Below are 15946 nucleotides of genomic sequence, written 5' to 3' on the forward strand. Positions count from 1 at the left end.
CATATATACATACAGTAAATATATATATATATATATATAAATATAAGTTTAGAGAATTATGTGGGTTAAAGAAAAATTATATTATTATGTATATAACATACAACTTAAGTACTGTTTCTTCTTAATAGTACTTTCTGTGCTGTTGCCTCACCTCAAACTTTTATCTTAACATACCAACTATCTCTGGCTGTGAAAATATGATTATAATTACTGCCTCGTGACTACTTTGATGTGCAAAAATGTATCTGGCTAGTCTAGAATCAGAGGACCGAAGAAGAGTATGTGTATGTTTAAATAAATTTGATTTAAAAAAAGGTATCTGGCAACGTGCTCTTTATAAACTGAAAGCTGCTGTTGGAAGTATAGTTCCAGCATGTTTGTGGTTGAATTAAGGCAGCCACGTGACTTAGCTTAGATTTTAACTCAGTTACAATCTGCACAATAGATAAATGTTGTTTTTAAATCTCAATATAGTCTGTTTATTTATTATTGTTTAAGAATCGGTCTTATCAGAGATGTTATGATAAATTCAGTTGTTTAACTTCAAATGCTGGTTTTATATATATATAGTACAATGCTGGACTGCTTTGATAGATGACAAATAATTATTACTACTTTACAGTTTACTTTTTCTGTTATAGTATAAACTGTTTTCTTAAATGTAATTAGATACTTAAAATAAACAAAGAAAATGTTAAACAATTTTTTTTCCAAGTACGAGACTAGAGACAAAAACAAAGCGTATTTTTTCCTTAGTTTTGTTTTGCTGTATTGTTGATTATTTTTATTTAAGTTAAAAAGGTGGGTTGTTTTTCTGTTGTCAACTTTACATTTTAAGTATTGTACTTAAAAAGTTTTAGTGTCAGTAAGGGGGAATAATAGAAAACAGTTTTCTTGTTTTTTCCAATAGAAACATTCATATGCGACACAGATGTTGAATTACATGATGATGGCAATGTTTTTGTACTGATTTCCCACAATCATAAAATTCCCATTTCTTTCATAGGTTAGTAATTTATCTTTTTTTTTTTTTTCATGTGTGTGCCACATGGTATTTTAAATTTAGGGAGGGCAATAGCAACCCTCTTTAATAAAAAAAAATATTAAATTACAGGTGATATAACAAACCTTTCCTCATGATTACTGAATCAACATAACATTATAAATATTCAAAATGTAAACTTGATCATTTAAATATCCCTACAAATATTCAAACTGTGAAAATGGTGATTTATTGATATGGTATATGCCAGTAAAGTAAAGGTTAACTAAAAAGGAATTAACACATAAAAGTTCTGTAATCTTTTAATATACAATTAATACTGTTAAGTATGAGTCAAGTCCCTGTAATCAAATATTTGGATTTTTTGCACCTACATGTGTAACCTGGAATATATTATTCTCTAAATTTTGAATCTTCTTGGAGAAGGAAGTATATTAAGATCTTGTTGTCATAGCTACTTGCTAATCATCCTTTATCCTCTAGTGATAAAATATAGCTTAGAATCAGATGTAAATTTTAAGCAGAATTATGTGTACTGTAGTGGCATAAGGAGGTCATTAAGCTAAACAGATTCTAAGAAAGTTTATCATGTTCTAGTTGTAAAATGTAACATTTTGATTACAATATTGAAAGTTTATGGCACTTTCAGGTGTTTATAACAGTTTCAATTTGTAGTTGTTGAAATTGTCCATAAATTGGTAGAACTGGCAGTGAGACAACCATGAAAATATATGAGTCTGGCCAAAACAAAAGCAGAGATGAGCATTTGTTTATACTCTTGGTTTTAAATTATTCTTTATATGTTTCATAAATATAGGTACTTGTACTAATACCTTCTGGATATTAACTCATATTATTGCTGATTTACCAGCTAAAAAATTACTGCAACAACTTCCGTCAGTAAGGTGTTGTTGGGGCCCTATGCTCCAGCCCTATTGCTGATTTAAATTTTGATTACCAGATATTCATTCTTGTGTTCAAAATCTATTACTTCTTTTTAATCTAGCAAGTGCTGCTTAATTAAAAGCTTCTAGTCAGTAAGGTAACTTTTTATTTGACTAAAAATTTATTATCTACAAAGAGGCAAAATACTACAATATATATATTACATATTTCCATGAATAAATTCCAATTAGTTCACTTTTCCTCTACATAATGTGCATTATCACATCATTCTATTTGATTTCTTTTAAATGAAGAGAATTGTTTTGCCAGTGACATGAAATGTGTGCCAAGTAATATTAGAAAGTTGTGTGACTATTTAAGTAAACATATATAAAAAAAAGTAAGAATATTCTTTACAACAAAGTATAAATGCAGAAATTAAAGAAGAAAGTTCTCCGATATTTCATAACTACCTTGCTTGTGTTCATTCTGTAAAAATGAACATTCCAATTTGTTTGTGGGACTTTTGTAATAATTCTAAAATATTTTGTAGTGTTTGTTCTTATTAATTTCACTACTATGTGGACATCGGTGGAAAAGTAGAACCTGCACATAACCATGTACGAGTTTTTGTGTGACTGATGTTAAATAATGTATAATAGTTGGGTAATTTGTTTTTTGTTGTAAATATATGGATGTTTATTTTGATTGTAAGTATAGAAAGATATGTGATCTCAATCTTCATTAAACAGTATTTATTGATCACAGCATAGTAGTTTTGTTTTTTTCTCTCATGGGAGAAAAATTATTATCTGTATTTAAGTGCTTATAATCAGTTGATGAAAGTTCAGCTCTAAAGAAATGCCATCCCACCAAGCATGCTCACCCTTTCAGCTGTGGGGGGAGTTATAACGTGACAGTCAATCCCATTATTCGTTGATAAAAGAGTAGCCCAAGAGTTGGCAGTGGGTGGTGATGACTAGCTAGCTGCCTTCCCTCTAGTCTTTCACTGCTAAAGGGATGGCTTGTACAGATAGCCCTTGTGTAACTTTGCATGAAATTCAAAACAAAGTAAACTAAAGAAATGCCTTCTTGAAGATTTGAATGAATATTTATGACTAACTTTATTCTTGGATTTAAATCACCCCAGTAATTTAAGTGAATCATAATTCAGCAGGTTATTTTCTCTATTGATTTAATGTTAACCTGCAAGTACTATCATGTAGGTGTTACTTAAACTTGGAGCATGTTTGATGTGGGATATTTTTTATTACACTGTTTACTCTCATTGAAAAGAATACTTACATTTGGTGTTACACATTTCAATATTCTGTGGTTATAAAGTATTTGTTTAGTGTAACTTCAAGAAAATATAATATCTAGTTTAGTTACAAATGGCTCAGCTGCAGAATTGCCATTTGGATTGTTTTTCACTATAGTTTTCCCACTTTCTCTTCCCTTTACTAGCATTATGCATATAACATCTGAACCGTGTAGAGTCATTTTTAATTTTGAAAGATTTAATATGTAATGTAAACGTTGTTTTGCCTATATTTTATAAATTACATCTTTCTATTGTATAACAAGTATTTTTTTTTCCTAACCGTATCCTACATCTTCACACACTAATTTGCAATCACTCTAATTAATTTAGAATTTTTTTTCAGGTTTTAAATAGATTAAGTGGTTTACAGGGAAACGTAATAGTATTAATACCAGGTATTCAAAACCTGGGCTCTGAAAATATCCACACTACTAAGAAAGTCACTGTTCACAACATATATATATATATATACCATCATCATTTACACTTTTTGATCAAATAAATTCAGACATTATTTATAATTATATGTAAAACAACATTTACATTCCCCATAAAATTTTTAAAAATGACTACATGTTTCGGTAGCTTCTGCTACCATCATCAGGAGTGAAAATCTACATGAACAGCAGGTTTTTATGTAACAATGGTTGGGGTGACATGAATACTGCACATATGAAGTCACTATTTCCAGCCAACCCTTTATCCCTATTTTAACAAATGATTTTTTAACTTACCATTTACAATACAAAAGTTCAATAGTGCTTAATTTTGGAGGGAAATATCGACTTCATACGTGCAGTATTCATGTCACCCCGACCATTGTTACATAAAAACCCACTGTTCTTGTAGATTTTCACTCCTGATGATGGTAGCAGAAGCTTATGTTACAATTGATAAACTGATTTTATCAATTATCAAACTGTAGAACAAATATACAAATTTTCACAAAGCTAAAATAAGAGTCCATTATTTGTAAATTTAGTAACACAGTTACATTTTTAAAGCTTATTGAAACTGGATAAAAAAAAGATTTATAGTGATACAGTCACTTGTATGCTCAATTTTTTAAGATGTAGATTTTAATTATAAAAATGTACAGGTGGTTAAGTAAATATTTCAGCTTTTTATAAAAAGTAAAAGCATGTTTACACAGCATTATAATGCACAAGCATTACTTAAGCAAGAAACTGGTTATTTAAGGTATTTCCATTTACTTTTGTTTCAACAACAATTCTCCTTCTGCTTGAGCTAGCAAAGTTTCAACTTCTGTCTTCAGGTGTTTAGGTGAAAGGAAGAAACTAACAAAGAGTTCCCGCTCTTTGATATGTAGGGGATTGGCTTGCAGTTGCTGCAAACAAGAAATAAAATTCAGTTTTTATATTTGTTAATAGTTTTAAACTTCCAGCTAATCCTCTTTGTCAAATATTTTTACAACTGATGTGATGTAACAGTTTTTATGGTTAACATCTAGTTGAATTTATTAGAAACTTATTGCTATAATGAAATTCAACTTGAGCAGGCGTATTATGAACTGGTGGTTAGGGTACTCGTGTTGTGGGTTTGAATCCTATTACCAAACATGCTTGCCCCTTTCAGCCATGGGGGCATTGTAAGTTGTTACTAGTGTGGTAAGAGATGTTGACTAGCTTCCTTCCCTGAAGACTATCACTTCAAAATTAGGGACAGCTAGCACAGACAGCCCTCAAGAAGCTTTACATGAATTTCAAAAAATAAACAAATAGTTAGATCACTTAAAACTAGTATACACAAAGTTTACAGTTTTATGGTCTAATTTTACTCTGTTTGTTAGATTTTGCACAAAGTTATGTGAAGGCTATCAGCACTGGCAGTCCCTAATTTTGAAGTCAGAGACCAGTCAACACACACAGTCCTGAAGTGCAGAATGCCATACATATATATACACACACACTTTTTGCAGCAACAACATGGAGTAAAAAAGCTCAGCTTCAAAGTCCAACAAGCTTACCACACTTGGCCTGTCTTGTATTTTACATAATTGTTGTTCATTAGCTTAATTAATTATTTAAGTTTGCATTATTAACTTCAAATATTCAAAATCAAAGGCACAGAAAGTATTTTCTGTGTAAGTGGTTAAAAAAGTTACTTGAAAACTAATCAGCTTATTCATATAAAGGTTTTAGCAACTTTTATAAACACAATGCTACCTTCATTCTATAAAATTAGCCCTAATATGATAAGTTTTAGTATATCTTTACAAAAAAACTCATCATTTCTATAAAAACTGAGTGAAAAAAGAAGGAAAATGTCAAACCTTTTTTCTACGATCAAAATCTCTCATTCCATCTAACACTCTCTTTTCTAATGTTTCCACCTTGGAAGCCAGCTTAGTTAAACCTTCCGCCAATTCTCGTGGTCCTGTGATTGGTTGGCTTGAGCCAACTGTGGTATTTCCATAAGTTAGATTAAGCCATTTCTTCAACTCTCCCTCCCTGATTCAAACAATGAAAACAAAATCACTAAGCCTATTATAATATCTTAATCATTTTTTATAACAAGTTAAATTGTGACTGAAAAAATAGCAAAATTATTATATGAATGACACACTGAAATCTTAAAATTACCATTAAGTTTTTTAAAACTGTTTATGTACCAAAGTGCTGCCACAGTATCTCCTTCCTTCAGTCTTCTTCTTTCCTCACAGAAGAAACTCCAACTGTCTCTTTCTGGTGTAAGGCAGCATCTTCCTCCTGCAACCTGTTCTTTGAGGCATGATTTGTCCAACAACCTTCAAGATGCATCTTAAGAACCACAATGCAATTACTTCAATTCTTTTTTTTCATACTTGGTGATATTGTCCATTCTGATGCCTACATGAGACTTGATATCACACAACAATCCAAAACTTAACTTCATCCCCATGCAAGTTTTTCTGTTTGTCAGTATCTTTTTTTCCTTTTCAGAAATGCATCTTCTGCCATCCCTATTCTCCATTTTCCCAGGCAGTTGAATTTATTGATCTGCCTTATCGACTTTGACAATACATACAGGTATAATCCTCGTCTTTGTAATTACCATACATTCTGTTTTCCTACAATTAATATTTAAACCCTTATTCACACTGTCACTAAATACTGTATCTAAAACTTTTTGTAGCTTCTCTTCTGAATTAACAATTAAAATTGTGTCATCAGCATAATTCAAGTTGTTCAAATTATTTCTGTAAATTGTCAGCCCTCAACCTCCCTAATATTTTCTCACTGCACAAGTTAAAGTACACAGTTTTGGCTTCTTATCTTGATGGTACATATTACAGGGATATGGTCACTCCCACAGTCAGCCCCTGGGGAAGTTTACAATTGTTGTACTGCATTCCTGAATCTTCTATTAATGGTGATGTAATCAATTGGGTTTCTAACATCGTCTCCAAGACTTTTCCATGTATACCTTCTTCTTGGGTGGTGCTCAAACCACGTGTTCATAATGACTTTATCATTTGCAACAAACCAATCAATCCATTTCTCTCCAAGTTTGTGTGGTCCAACAATATTATCCACTTGCTTACAACCAACTTTCGCATTTAGATCTATCACTGTGACCATTTCTTAAGGTCTGCATTTCTTTTTCGTATATTCAAGGTTTTCATAAGAAACCATCAATTTTCTCTTCTTAATTTTCAACTGTAGGTGCATAGATTTGTATTATTGCAATGTTGAAGGGTTTAGCCTTTATTTTCACAAACATCATTCTTATCAGATATTATCCAAAATCAACCCAACTCTTCTTTCATGCATCTGACCTCCTAAATAAATTATCTTCATATCTTCTGAAACAATAGTTCAAACATCTTTCACACAGACCAAGAATATTGATCTTTAATTTTTTCATCTCATGCTTGGCATTAAACAATTGTCCAATTTGGTGTAGAATCCTCACATTCCACGTTGCCAACTTGACTGGTCTTTTTTTGGGTGTAGACAGTAAGGAGTCACCTGTTGCACATGAATTTACTTACCAGGCAGGTGTCCTCTCCATTTCCATGAGGAACCTCCTATACGCTGTTGTGGTTTTTCTTTGATTCATGAAATACCATAGGTTATGCTTGGCAAAATAGTGCAGTAGGTTGTAGTTAACAACTAACTGGAGCAGGTCTCCTCTACCATCTGCCAGATGAGATGATCTACCATCCTGTACCTCCAACTGTAACCCTGGTAAGGGAGGCTAATGGGTGCTATGCCTTCATCCTCAATACAATCATAATTGACCCTAATCAGCACACCTTTGAAAAGTTAATTTGTGGAACATCTGGGGTCCAATTGGACCCCAGCAAAAAATTACCATTATAGTGAGCTCTGGATTGAAATTCCAAAATCCAATTGCATTACAACTTTATTAGGGTTAGCATGCAATGTGAACAAATAATATATGTATTCTAGAGGAAATATGTTGACAAATCAGGAGATTACAAAATTACATTGTTCCTCAGATAAGTGTTATTAAACCATTTCTTATACAGTGTATCAAAAAAATGCCAAAGTTTTATTATACTCTTATATTCAAGTCATTATCCACCAATATATGACGAGATTACCATAATACTGCAAAATTCAACTCAAAGAAAACTGAAAGTATGTGTTGTGGGTCACCTTGGGTCTGACCAAACCCCAACAAGTATATCCTTATAGTAGGCTATGGATTGAAAATCCAATAAGCAGGTTATTTACAACAATTATCAAACAAGGTTTCTATAAAATGGGGCATTATAAGCAGTCATCACAGAGGACACTTGTTAAGAAATGGATTCATACACATGCTTACTACAATGATGTTATAAGCAAACAGACTAGATGATACTACACTAATTTGATGGATTATCCTCTAAAACAGCCTATATAGTGAAATAAATGTGAACTGCATGTATAGTGATGGTCAATGATAGTATGGGGTCTGTATGGACCCCAGATAAATATTAGATTATAGCTACGTACTCCTGCCTGTTACAAAACAATAGTCTCATACTGATTTAGGGTTTCTGCTGAACAATTACATATATGAATATAAATTTGTAACAATTATGTAAAAAAAAAGATACAACCGAGAAAGTCATTGGCGTCTGTTCATTTGGACCCAGGTGTGCTGATGAGGATTAAACATTTTCTGTACTCTTAAATTGAACAAATGTTACATATGTACAATAACACCTTGAGTGGGCAAATTACACATTCAATATTGAAATGATTAGCATAGGCACATACTGTCTTACATATTTGATAGCTACACTGCCTATACATGAAGTCAAACTTTGAACTACAAGTCTTAGGATATAGAACATAGTAGCTAGTAGAACATGAAATTTACCACAATACAATAAGAATAATAAATCATTATTTATTGGGCCAGTAAATAATAATAATGTGATTTAAGTTATTACTACACACATATTATAACTGTATCTAACATAGTTAAGTGAATACTACACGTTATAGAATATGTAATGCAGGTTATTACTTGTACAACAAACTTTAGATTCCCACTTCCAGCCCTTTATTAAGAGCATTTCAAACCAAGAGTAAAGCTGGGCAATTAGTGATATTTGCTGATTGGTTATTGGACAGCTCAATTAATTAATACAGAATTCCATAAACAATTATTATGAATAAGTTTAAAAAAAAGAGGAGCTGAAGATGGTGCTGCCAGCCAGTTGCCTTCCCTCCAGTCAGCAGTAGGAATTGAACACTCAAACCATGACACCCCCACCCCAAGTTACCAAAGCCAAGCAAACTTGAAGTAAAAAACAACCTATAAGGCTAAGAATGGGTAGATCACAGATAGACCATTCATTATATAGTGTTGTGCTTAACAAAAAACATAATACAAATATTTCAATTACTTGGATAATTGGAAATGCTAATTTGAGTTAGTTGATTATTTTCATGACAATCAACTAAATTTTGATTATTTTCATGACACTAATGGATGCTCATAGATAATTGATTAAATTGCCTAGCTTTAGTAAAGAGGCCAAAAAACTTTTAGGGAACTTAAGAAAATTAAATATAAAAAAAATAATGCAACTACCGTTACAGTCAAAGCAAGACACGTGGAAAACTTTGTTAATCGTTATTTCCTTGAAAAGGAAAAACATTCTAATACTTATGACTTCTTTTTTTATATATATTATACAAAATAAAGCAGATCTTGTATCTATGATGCACAAAATGTTACACACAAGAAATACTGTCAAACAGCAAGATGGTTTCAGTTTTGATAATCAATAGTAACCTGCTCTTACTTTAAAATACTAAACAGTATTTCTTTTTACCTTTTATGTGCTGTTTATTCTTAATTTTGAGTATTTTTTTGGTTTTATATCCAATACCACTTGTCAGTGTCACTGAACAGTTGCTTCTGTTTCGATCAGTTCTTTGTACTTCGTATAACAGACTGCCAGTTGGAACTACAAAAACTACCTATCATACACATATCGTTGTTTCCAGAGGTAGAATACTTACAGTGAATCCAAGCATTGCATCTGCTCCATACGGTTTGTCAAAATATTTTCCTGCAGAGCTCTGTTTTGTTCTTCCAACTTCTCAGCAGCCTCTGCAAGTCTGGTGTACGTTGGAAACAGAGTACCACAACCACTACCACTTCCTTCTATAGGAAATCAAGCTTTAAAGCTTATAGAAAACCCATATTGCATTTCGATTATTTTTTAAACAATGGCTAAAGTTTCACACCCAAGATCTTCCAAAATGTACTTTACACATGTATTATGAGAAACTTGCTGAAGATGTGACTGAAATAAAATACTTAATGCAATATACAGAAGAAGAAGTAGAGTAACACTGGAGATAACACTATCTTTACACAAACAGTTTTTCATAATCATTTACACTTGAGAAAAAGAATAAGACATTTTCACTGGTATGATACAGAGATTTCAATAATATATATAATTTCTACCAGAAAAGCTGCTAAAATTCTACAATAATAATTACAATAAAAAAAAAATAGTCTCAGGTATGTGTAGTTGGCAATCTTCAAAGTTTCTTTGATCATTTTACTCTGAGTCATCAGTTGCTGCTAGCTGTATTTTTGGTCCTTAACACAAACATATTGTATATAGCACAAAACCTAATGACATGCACAAATCATGAATGTGTTGTTACTTATAATCCTTAGTTAATTACACTTGTAAGATTATTCAGTTTTTGATACAAAGCTCACGGTCTTTTTTTTTGTCAACTTATTTAATTAAAAAAAAAATTCAAATAACTTTAATGTATGTAATAGATTCAAACAGAGAAGCATTTGTGAGTTTTGCAGGTTTTCTCTTTTTAAAAGTGTAACATTGATACCCTGTCTTGGTCTTGTTCCGGGGCTCTTAAAATCCACTAAGAGACTCCCAAACTATAGTCAATAACTACAGAAATCAATTCAAATAGCAGAATTTCATGATACTAAAAAAACTATTGCTCATCCAAACTCTTCTAATATTTAAACAGTTTTAGTCTATCATTCATTTATGATTGTATTTGAAAAGATCTCCAAAAACATACTAAATATTTAATTGCTAGGCTTAGCTTATTGTTATGTACATACACAAACAAAAATAAAATATTCCATAAAATTGTTATATTTTTAACAATTTCAGTTTTATTGGTTATAAAAGTATCTACTATAGTTACTTTCTACACATATATAATAAACTATTCAACTGTACAGATACCTAGAATGTTCAAAAGTGCTTTCCCTGCAGTGTCAGTCGAATCTATTGTATGTGCAGACCTTTCTTGATCTTGCTGCTGAATAGTCATCATTTTACACTATTATTAAATCATACAAAAAATTATCTACTTGTATGAGGACCTTTTAAAACTTATTCTCAAATGAAAACTTTTATATATATGAGAGAGAGAGAAAGATAAAAATTATCATACTTATTTTATGCATTTTCAACTCACAAATCCAGTTGTATTTTTACAGTAAAACTAACATTTTGCACAATAATACTCTCAGGGTTTAAACACTTTACAAAAAATGAAATTCCAGGGCCCATAATCAAATTTCCACAATTCTTGAATCCTGCCACACTGAATTAAATTTACATTTTCCTGGCATTACCATTTGCCAAATGTGCCTGCCAGCAGACACTTTGACAGTATTGGGTTTTGTTTCTTTAATTACACTGATTATTTCATGGTAGATTTTTTTTATTGTAACTGAAATTTAGAGATATTCCAAGAGCATGATTTATAAACAGTCATTTTTCAAGGATTTTCAGATCTAAAAATTTAAAGCTACTTTCCCATGACTTTCATTGATCTGAAAGACCTGTAACCAAATTACTGAAGCCCATAAGGCATGAACAGTTCCTGAAACGAGAAAGAATTACACTTCATCTCTATTGGAATTCTATGTTGTATAATTAAAACTCGCCAAGATTATTAATAATATCAAACACTTATGGTTGGATTTATCTATTCATTATACCATTCTTTCTTGAAAGTCCCTCCATTCTTCTTGTAATGCCTTTTGTAATTTCTGTAGCAAACTATAGAGGTCTCTGTGTGCTTGGGCTTCCACTTCCATGACCATCTGCAGGAACTCTTGCCTTGCTCGCTGCTTCAGAAGATGTTCTATTACCTGATACAGATTTGTGTGAAAAATAAGTCAGTAAATTCTTTGATGTCAGAAAGCTAAATTTAAGTGAATCAATTGTCAGTGTTTAAACTATAACAGACATAGGCAACCTGCTTAAAGAAACATTGTATGTACTTCTAGCACACTGAAATTTAGAAATTCTATACACCTTATAGAATGCATACATAGTAAAAAGTAAAATAATAAAACATCATACTGTGCATTTCATTTAATAGAACAAAACATATATAAAAAGGAACAATCATCTGTTTGATACAGCATGCTTGATATTGTGTTCAAAGAAAGATCATTTATTCTAAAAGTGGTTGTTTTGAGGTTTGCTATTCTGTATTTCAGAAAGTAAGTCAACATACAGTTCAAAGACCCCACAGGAAGAAGACTGATTTTTATACAAGGGGGTTTTTTCAGACCCAAAATAATCCTCCAATTAATTTTTTTTTAAAGTTTTAAAATTAATGTAATTCTTATATAGTGTACGATCTTACATCTGTTCTGGTCTAAAATTTCACATATTTTTCTCTATTTATAATTTTCTACCAATCTAGAAAGAAAGAATAGAAAATTCATAGCAATCCACAGAGTAGCTTTTTATTATCATTAACTTCTGATCCAAGCAAGCTACCTACATGATAAGAATTAAAAACTAACCCAGTAATGAATGTAGTTAACTTAATATATAATTCTTTGTGACAATGATTCGAAAGCATTGATTCATCAGTTAGGTACCTATCTGTTAGCGATAATTTTGGACATAATCCCAATAATATCTCACAAGGTGTAACCAGCTTCAGAGATTTAGATTAGTGCTAAATATATATATATAATAATAATAAAGAAAAATAATAAATACATTAAACAATTTAACCATAGATTATATTCCTCAAGCTGCTAAACCAGTCACTGAGCTTGTGGTTTTACATTAAGGTAGCTTTCATTGATAGAAAAAAAACATGTTAGATTATATTCCTCAAGCTGCTAAACCAGTCACTGAGCTTGTGGTTTTACATTAAGGTAGCTTTCATTGATAGAAAAAAAAACATGTTAGATTATATTCCTCAAGCTGCTAAACCAGTCACTGAGCTTGTGGTTTTACATTAAGGTAGCTTTCATTGATAGAAAAAAAACATGTTAGATTATATTCCTCAAGCTGCTAAACCAGTCACTGAGCTTGTGGTTTTACATTAAGGTAGCTTTCATTGATAGAAAAAAAAACATGTTAAGGGTTTGAAGAAGAAAGTGAGAAATGACAAAAGTATTTCTAAATATATTTTTTTTTCCTGAAAACAGTATTTGGTTTAAATTGCTACCATTAATTATTGAAAATAAACAGCTTACACAAGGTTCTTGAAAATTTCAGATCATATAACAATAAGTACTTAGAAACCATGAATACAGGCCTACTGAAGTGATCAGAAGCCATGGGTACAAGCATACTGAGATGATAAACAATGAACAAATTATCCACAACCCTCATTTTCCAGTAAATGATGCTTAACTGTGTAAGAGACATTATTAACCCTGCAAAATGCTTAAAACTACAGGGGATCGTTTGAAAACATATCCCATATTATCTTAGTGAACAATAAAATTCTTATCCTTGCACCTGTGGCTTTAACATGTGGTGAGAATATACTTTCATGACTGTTACATATAGTTGGATAAAAAGTTATGAAAAGAAAAAGAGAGGAACCTTGAATGTGTGCTAAAAATATGAAGCCAGCATTAAAAAACCTGATATTTAACAATCTTCAATGAAAATATTTGGCTCACAATATTCTGCTTATTAAAGAAATACTCTTGTCGAGCGAGTTTTAGCTGATAGTCCCCCGTGATCACTACAGCACTGTTCATCTGTACGTACTGCTGTACAGCATTTGGGACAGTTGATTTCAGCAGCTCTAGAACCTGGTGCTGAACAGAGTGTAGGTTGTTCTCTGTCTGTTCTTGATGCTTTCTGGTAAGAAAAATAAACATCAAATCAGAATTTATAAAATCAACTTTTAGTATAACTGTTACATAATGATGTTTTTCTTTACTGTTCAAAAATCACAAGACTATGACCCACTTTTAATCTGAAGAACAAAATACATTGTACTACACTGTTTTGTTTAATAAATATATTAATACGTAAAGTTCAATTTTTTTTTACTACCAAAACACAAAATTATTTCAAAAACAAATTTTCCAAACTTATCAAATAGTAATTGCTTTCTTCTACAATAACTACAAAATTCTTTTTCTTTAAGATCCTGCAGTCTTATATTTATAATTTTATTACTTTCAGCAACATTTATCGAGGTTTACTTTAAATATTTTTCTAACTTGAGCATATACATGCTTATGTATCTGAAAATCAAATGAAATAAAGAAAAGAAAAACTATCTCTCTTAAAACAAGTACTGATTCTCATAATATTAAACAGTACTCAAATTTGGGAGGGTTTAACCTTTGTATAATTTTAATTAAACTTCAACTAAATTCCACTTCTTTTCCTAAACCTTATAAGTACAGCATCAGATGTAAAATCTTCAATATTCAGTTTCTTCAGTTTGTCTTGTAAGACAATCACTTTGGCATCCAAGGATCTTTCTTGTGCATATGCTTTGACCCTGGCTTCTTCCGTAACCTGTAAACTGAGTAAAACAAACATACATATAGATGTACACATAAATACACTACCCTAATTCTTTTGTAGTTATGTGTATATATACACAATTTATCAAATAAATAGTTACACAAACTATTAGTCTATGTTTGTTGCATACAAAAAATATTTTTCTCTAAATACAGCACACTTACTAGAAACAATGCTACTTTAGATTTATTGTTAACTTCTGTTAGAGATATTGTTGAGAGGGGTAGGAATTGTGGAACATCTGGGTTAAAATGATCATTGCTCTATTACATTTGATATCTTGCTGCATATGGAAATCAGAATTAATGATATTTTGCTTACAAATTTCAAAAAGTTGATTTTTAAGGAATGCAACAAGAATTATCTGTCATGAATGGGGCAGCTGAGTTACTTGGAGACACTGATCAAATGTGGAAAATTTTTAAAGATAATTTTTTTTTAATATTCAAAATAAACATATTCCTTATAGAAAGAAAAGGGTAGCTCACAAAGGGTATAAGAGATAAAATTAAAGAAAAGAATCATAAATTTAAGAAATTTAAATTGACTGATATGACAGGAGATTTAGAAGATCAAGAAAGTTGGTCAAATAGGAAATCAAAAAGAATATATGAAGAAAGGTTGGCTGAAACCGTAAAAATTAACAGTAAGGATTTCTTTAAGTACATTAACGGTAAACAAAATGTTAGGATGGGGGAAGTACCCTTGAGGGATGATAAAGGAAGGCTCATATCTGATGATTATGAGATGGCTGGGTTATTAAATTCTGCTTTTTCTTCAGTTTTTACAAATTAAGATTTAAGCAGTATTCTTCACCTCGAACAGTTGATAGATGGAAACAAGGTTGGACAATATGACTGCATTAATTCTGAACTTGTTAAGAAACAATTGGAAAGTTTAAAAACTGATAAGGCTCCTCAGTCAAATATTGTTTCCCCAAGCGTTTTGAAGAAGGTTAAGGATTAGATATGTGACCTACTTGCTACTACATTTTGTAAGTCCTTGAATAGTAGGCAGGTACCAAAAGATTGGAAGTTAGCTAATGTCACCCCTCTTTTCAAGGGAGGTAATAAAAATTGTCCCAGTAATTATAGGCCTACTAATCTTACACCAGTTGTAGTAAAAGTTTTGGAAAATCAGATAAAAGATGCTTTGCAAAGTCATTTAACAAAGTTTAGAATATTATTGGATAGTCAACATGGTTTCACTAAGGGAAAATCTTGCCTTACAAATCTTTTGACATTTTTTGAAAAGGTTACTGTTTATGTAGATGAGGGTAAGGGTGTAGATTTGGTGTATCTGGATTTTCAAAAAGCATTTGACAAGATGTCACATAAAAGGCTTGTAAAATTATCTCTATAGGTGTGGGGAAATACCGTATTTTTCAGAATATAAGACACGCCCTTATTTTGAAGACAAAGTTTTGGGGAAAAAAAAAGCTACAGTCACATTT

At 31.3% G+C, this 15946-nt stretch overlaps 1 protein-coding gene across 1 annotated transcript; it reads right to left on the bottom strand.

Moving 5' to 3' along the window:
* Positions 1-4172: 4172 nt before the first annotated feature.
* On the bottom strand, positions 4173-14897 carry LOC106460872 (HAUS augmin-like complex subunit 3). The gene is made up of 7 exons (XM_022387683.1): positions 14357-14897; positions 13629-13812; positions 11688-11840; positions 10924-11020; positions 9704-9848; positions 5506-5683; positions 4173-4560 (listed from the first exon to the last, which is right to left on the bottom strand). Exons 1-7 carry the CDS (start codon positions 14524-14526, stop codon positions 4423-4425), a joined length of 1065 nt encoding a protein of 354 aa, XP_022243391.1. The 5' UTR covers positions 14527-14897; the 3' UTR covers positions 4173-4422.
* Between the last annotated feature and the right edge of the window lie 1049 nt (positions 14898-15946).

This window comes from Limulus polyphemus, unplaced genomic scaffold (genome assembly GCF_000517525.1).
Source record: "Limulus polyphemus unplaced genomic scaffold, Limulus_polyphemus-2.1.2 Scaffold852, whole genome shotgun sequence".
Classification (NCBI taxonomy): Eukaryota; Metazoa; Arthropoda; class Merostomata; order Xiphosura; family Limulidae; genus Limulus; species Limulus polyphemus.

Excerpts from the sequence above, each read along its gene's own strand:
- LOC106460872 (XM_022387683.1), bottom strand. The coding sequence starts at position 14,526 with ATGTGTACATCTATATGTATGTTTGTTTTACTCAGTTTACAGGTTACG. Across the intron at positions 11,021-11,687 it reads GGGACTTTCAAGAAAGAATG|TGTAAAATGATGACTATTCA; the intron begins GTATAATGAATA and ends ATTTAATAATAG. Across the intron at positions 5,684-9,703 it reads ATGCAATGCTTGGATTCACT|GGAGGGAGAGTTGAAGAAAT; the intron begins GTAAGTATTCTA and ends TGTTTGAATCAG.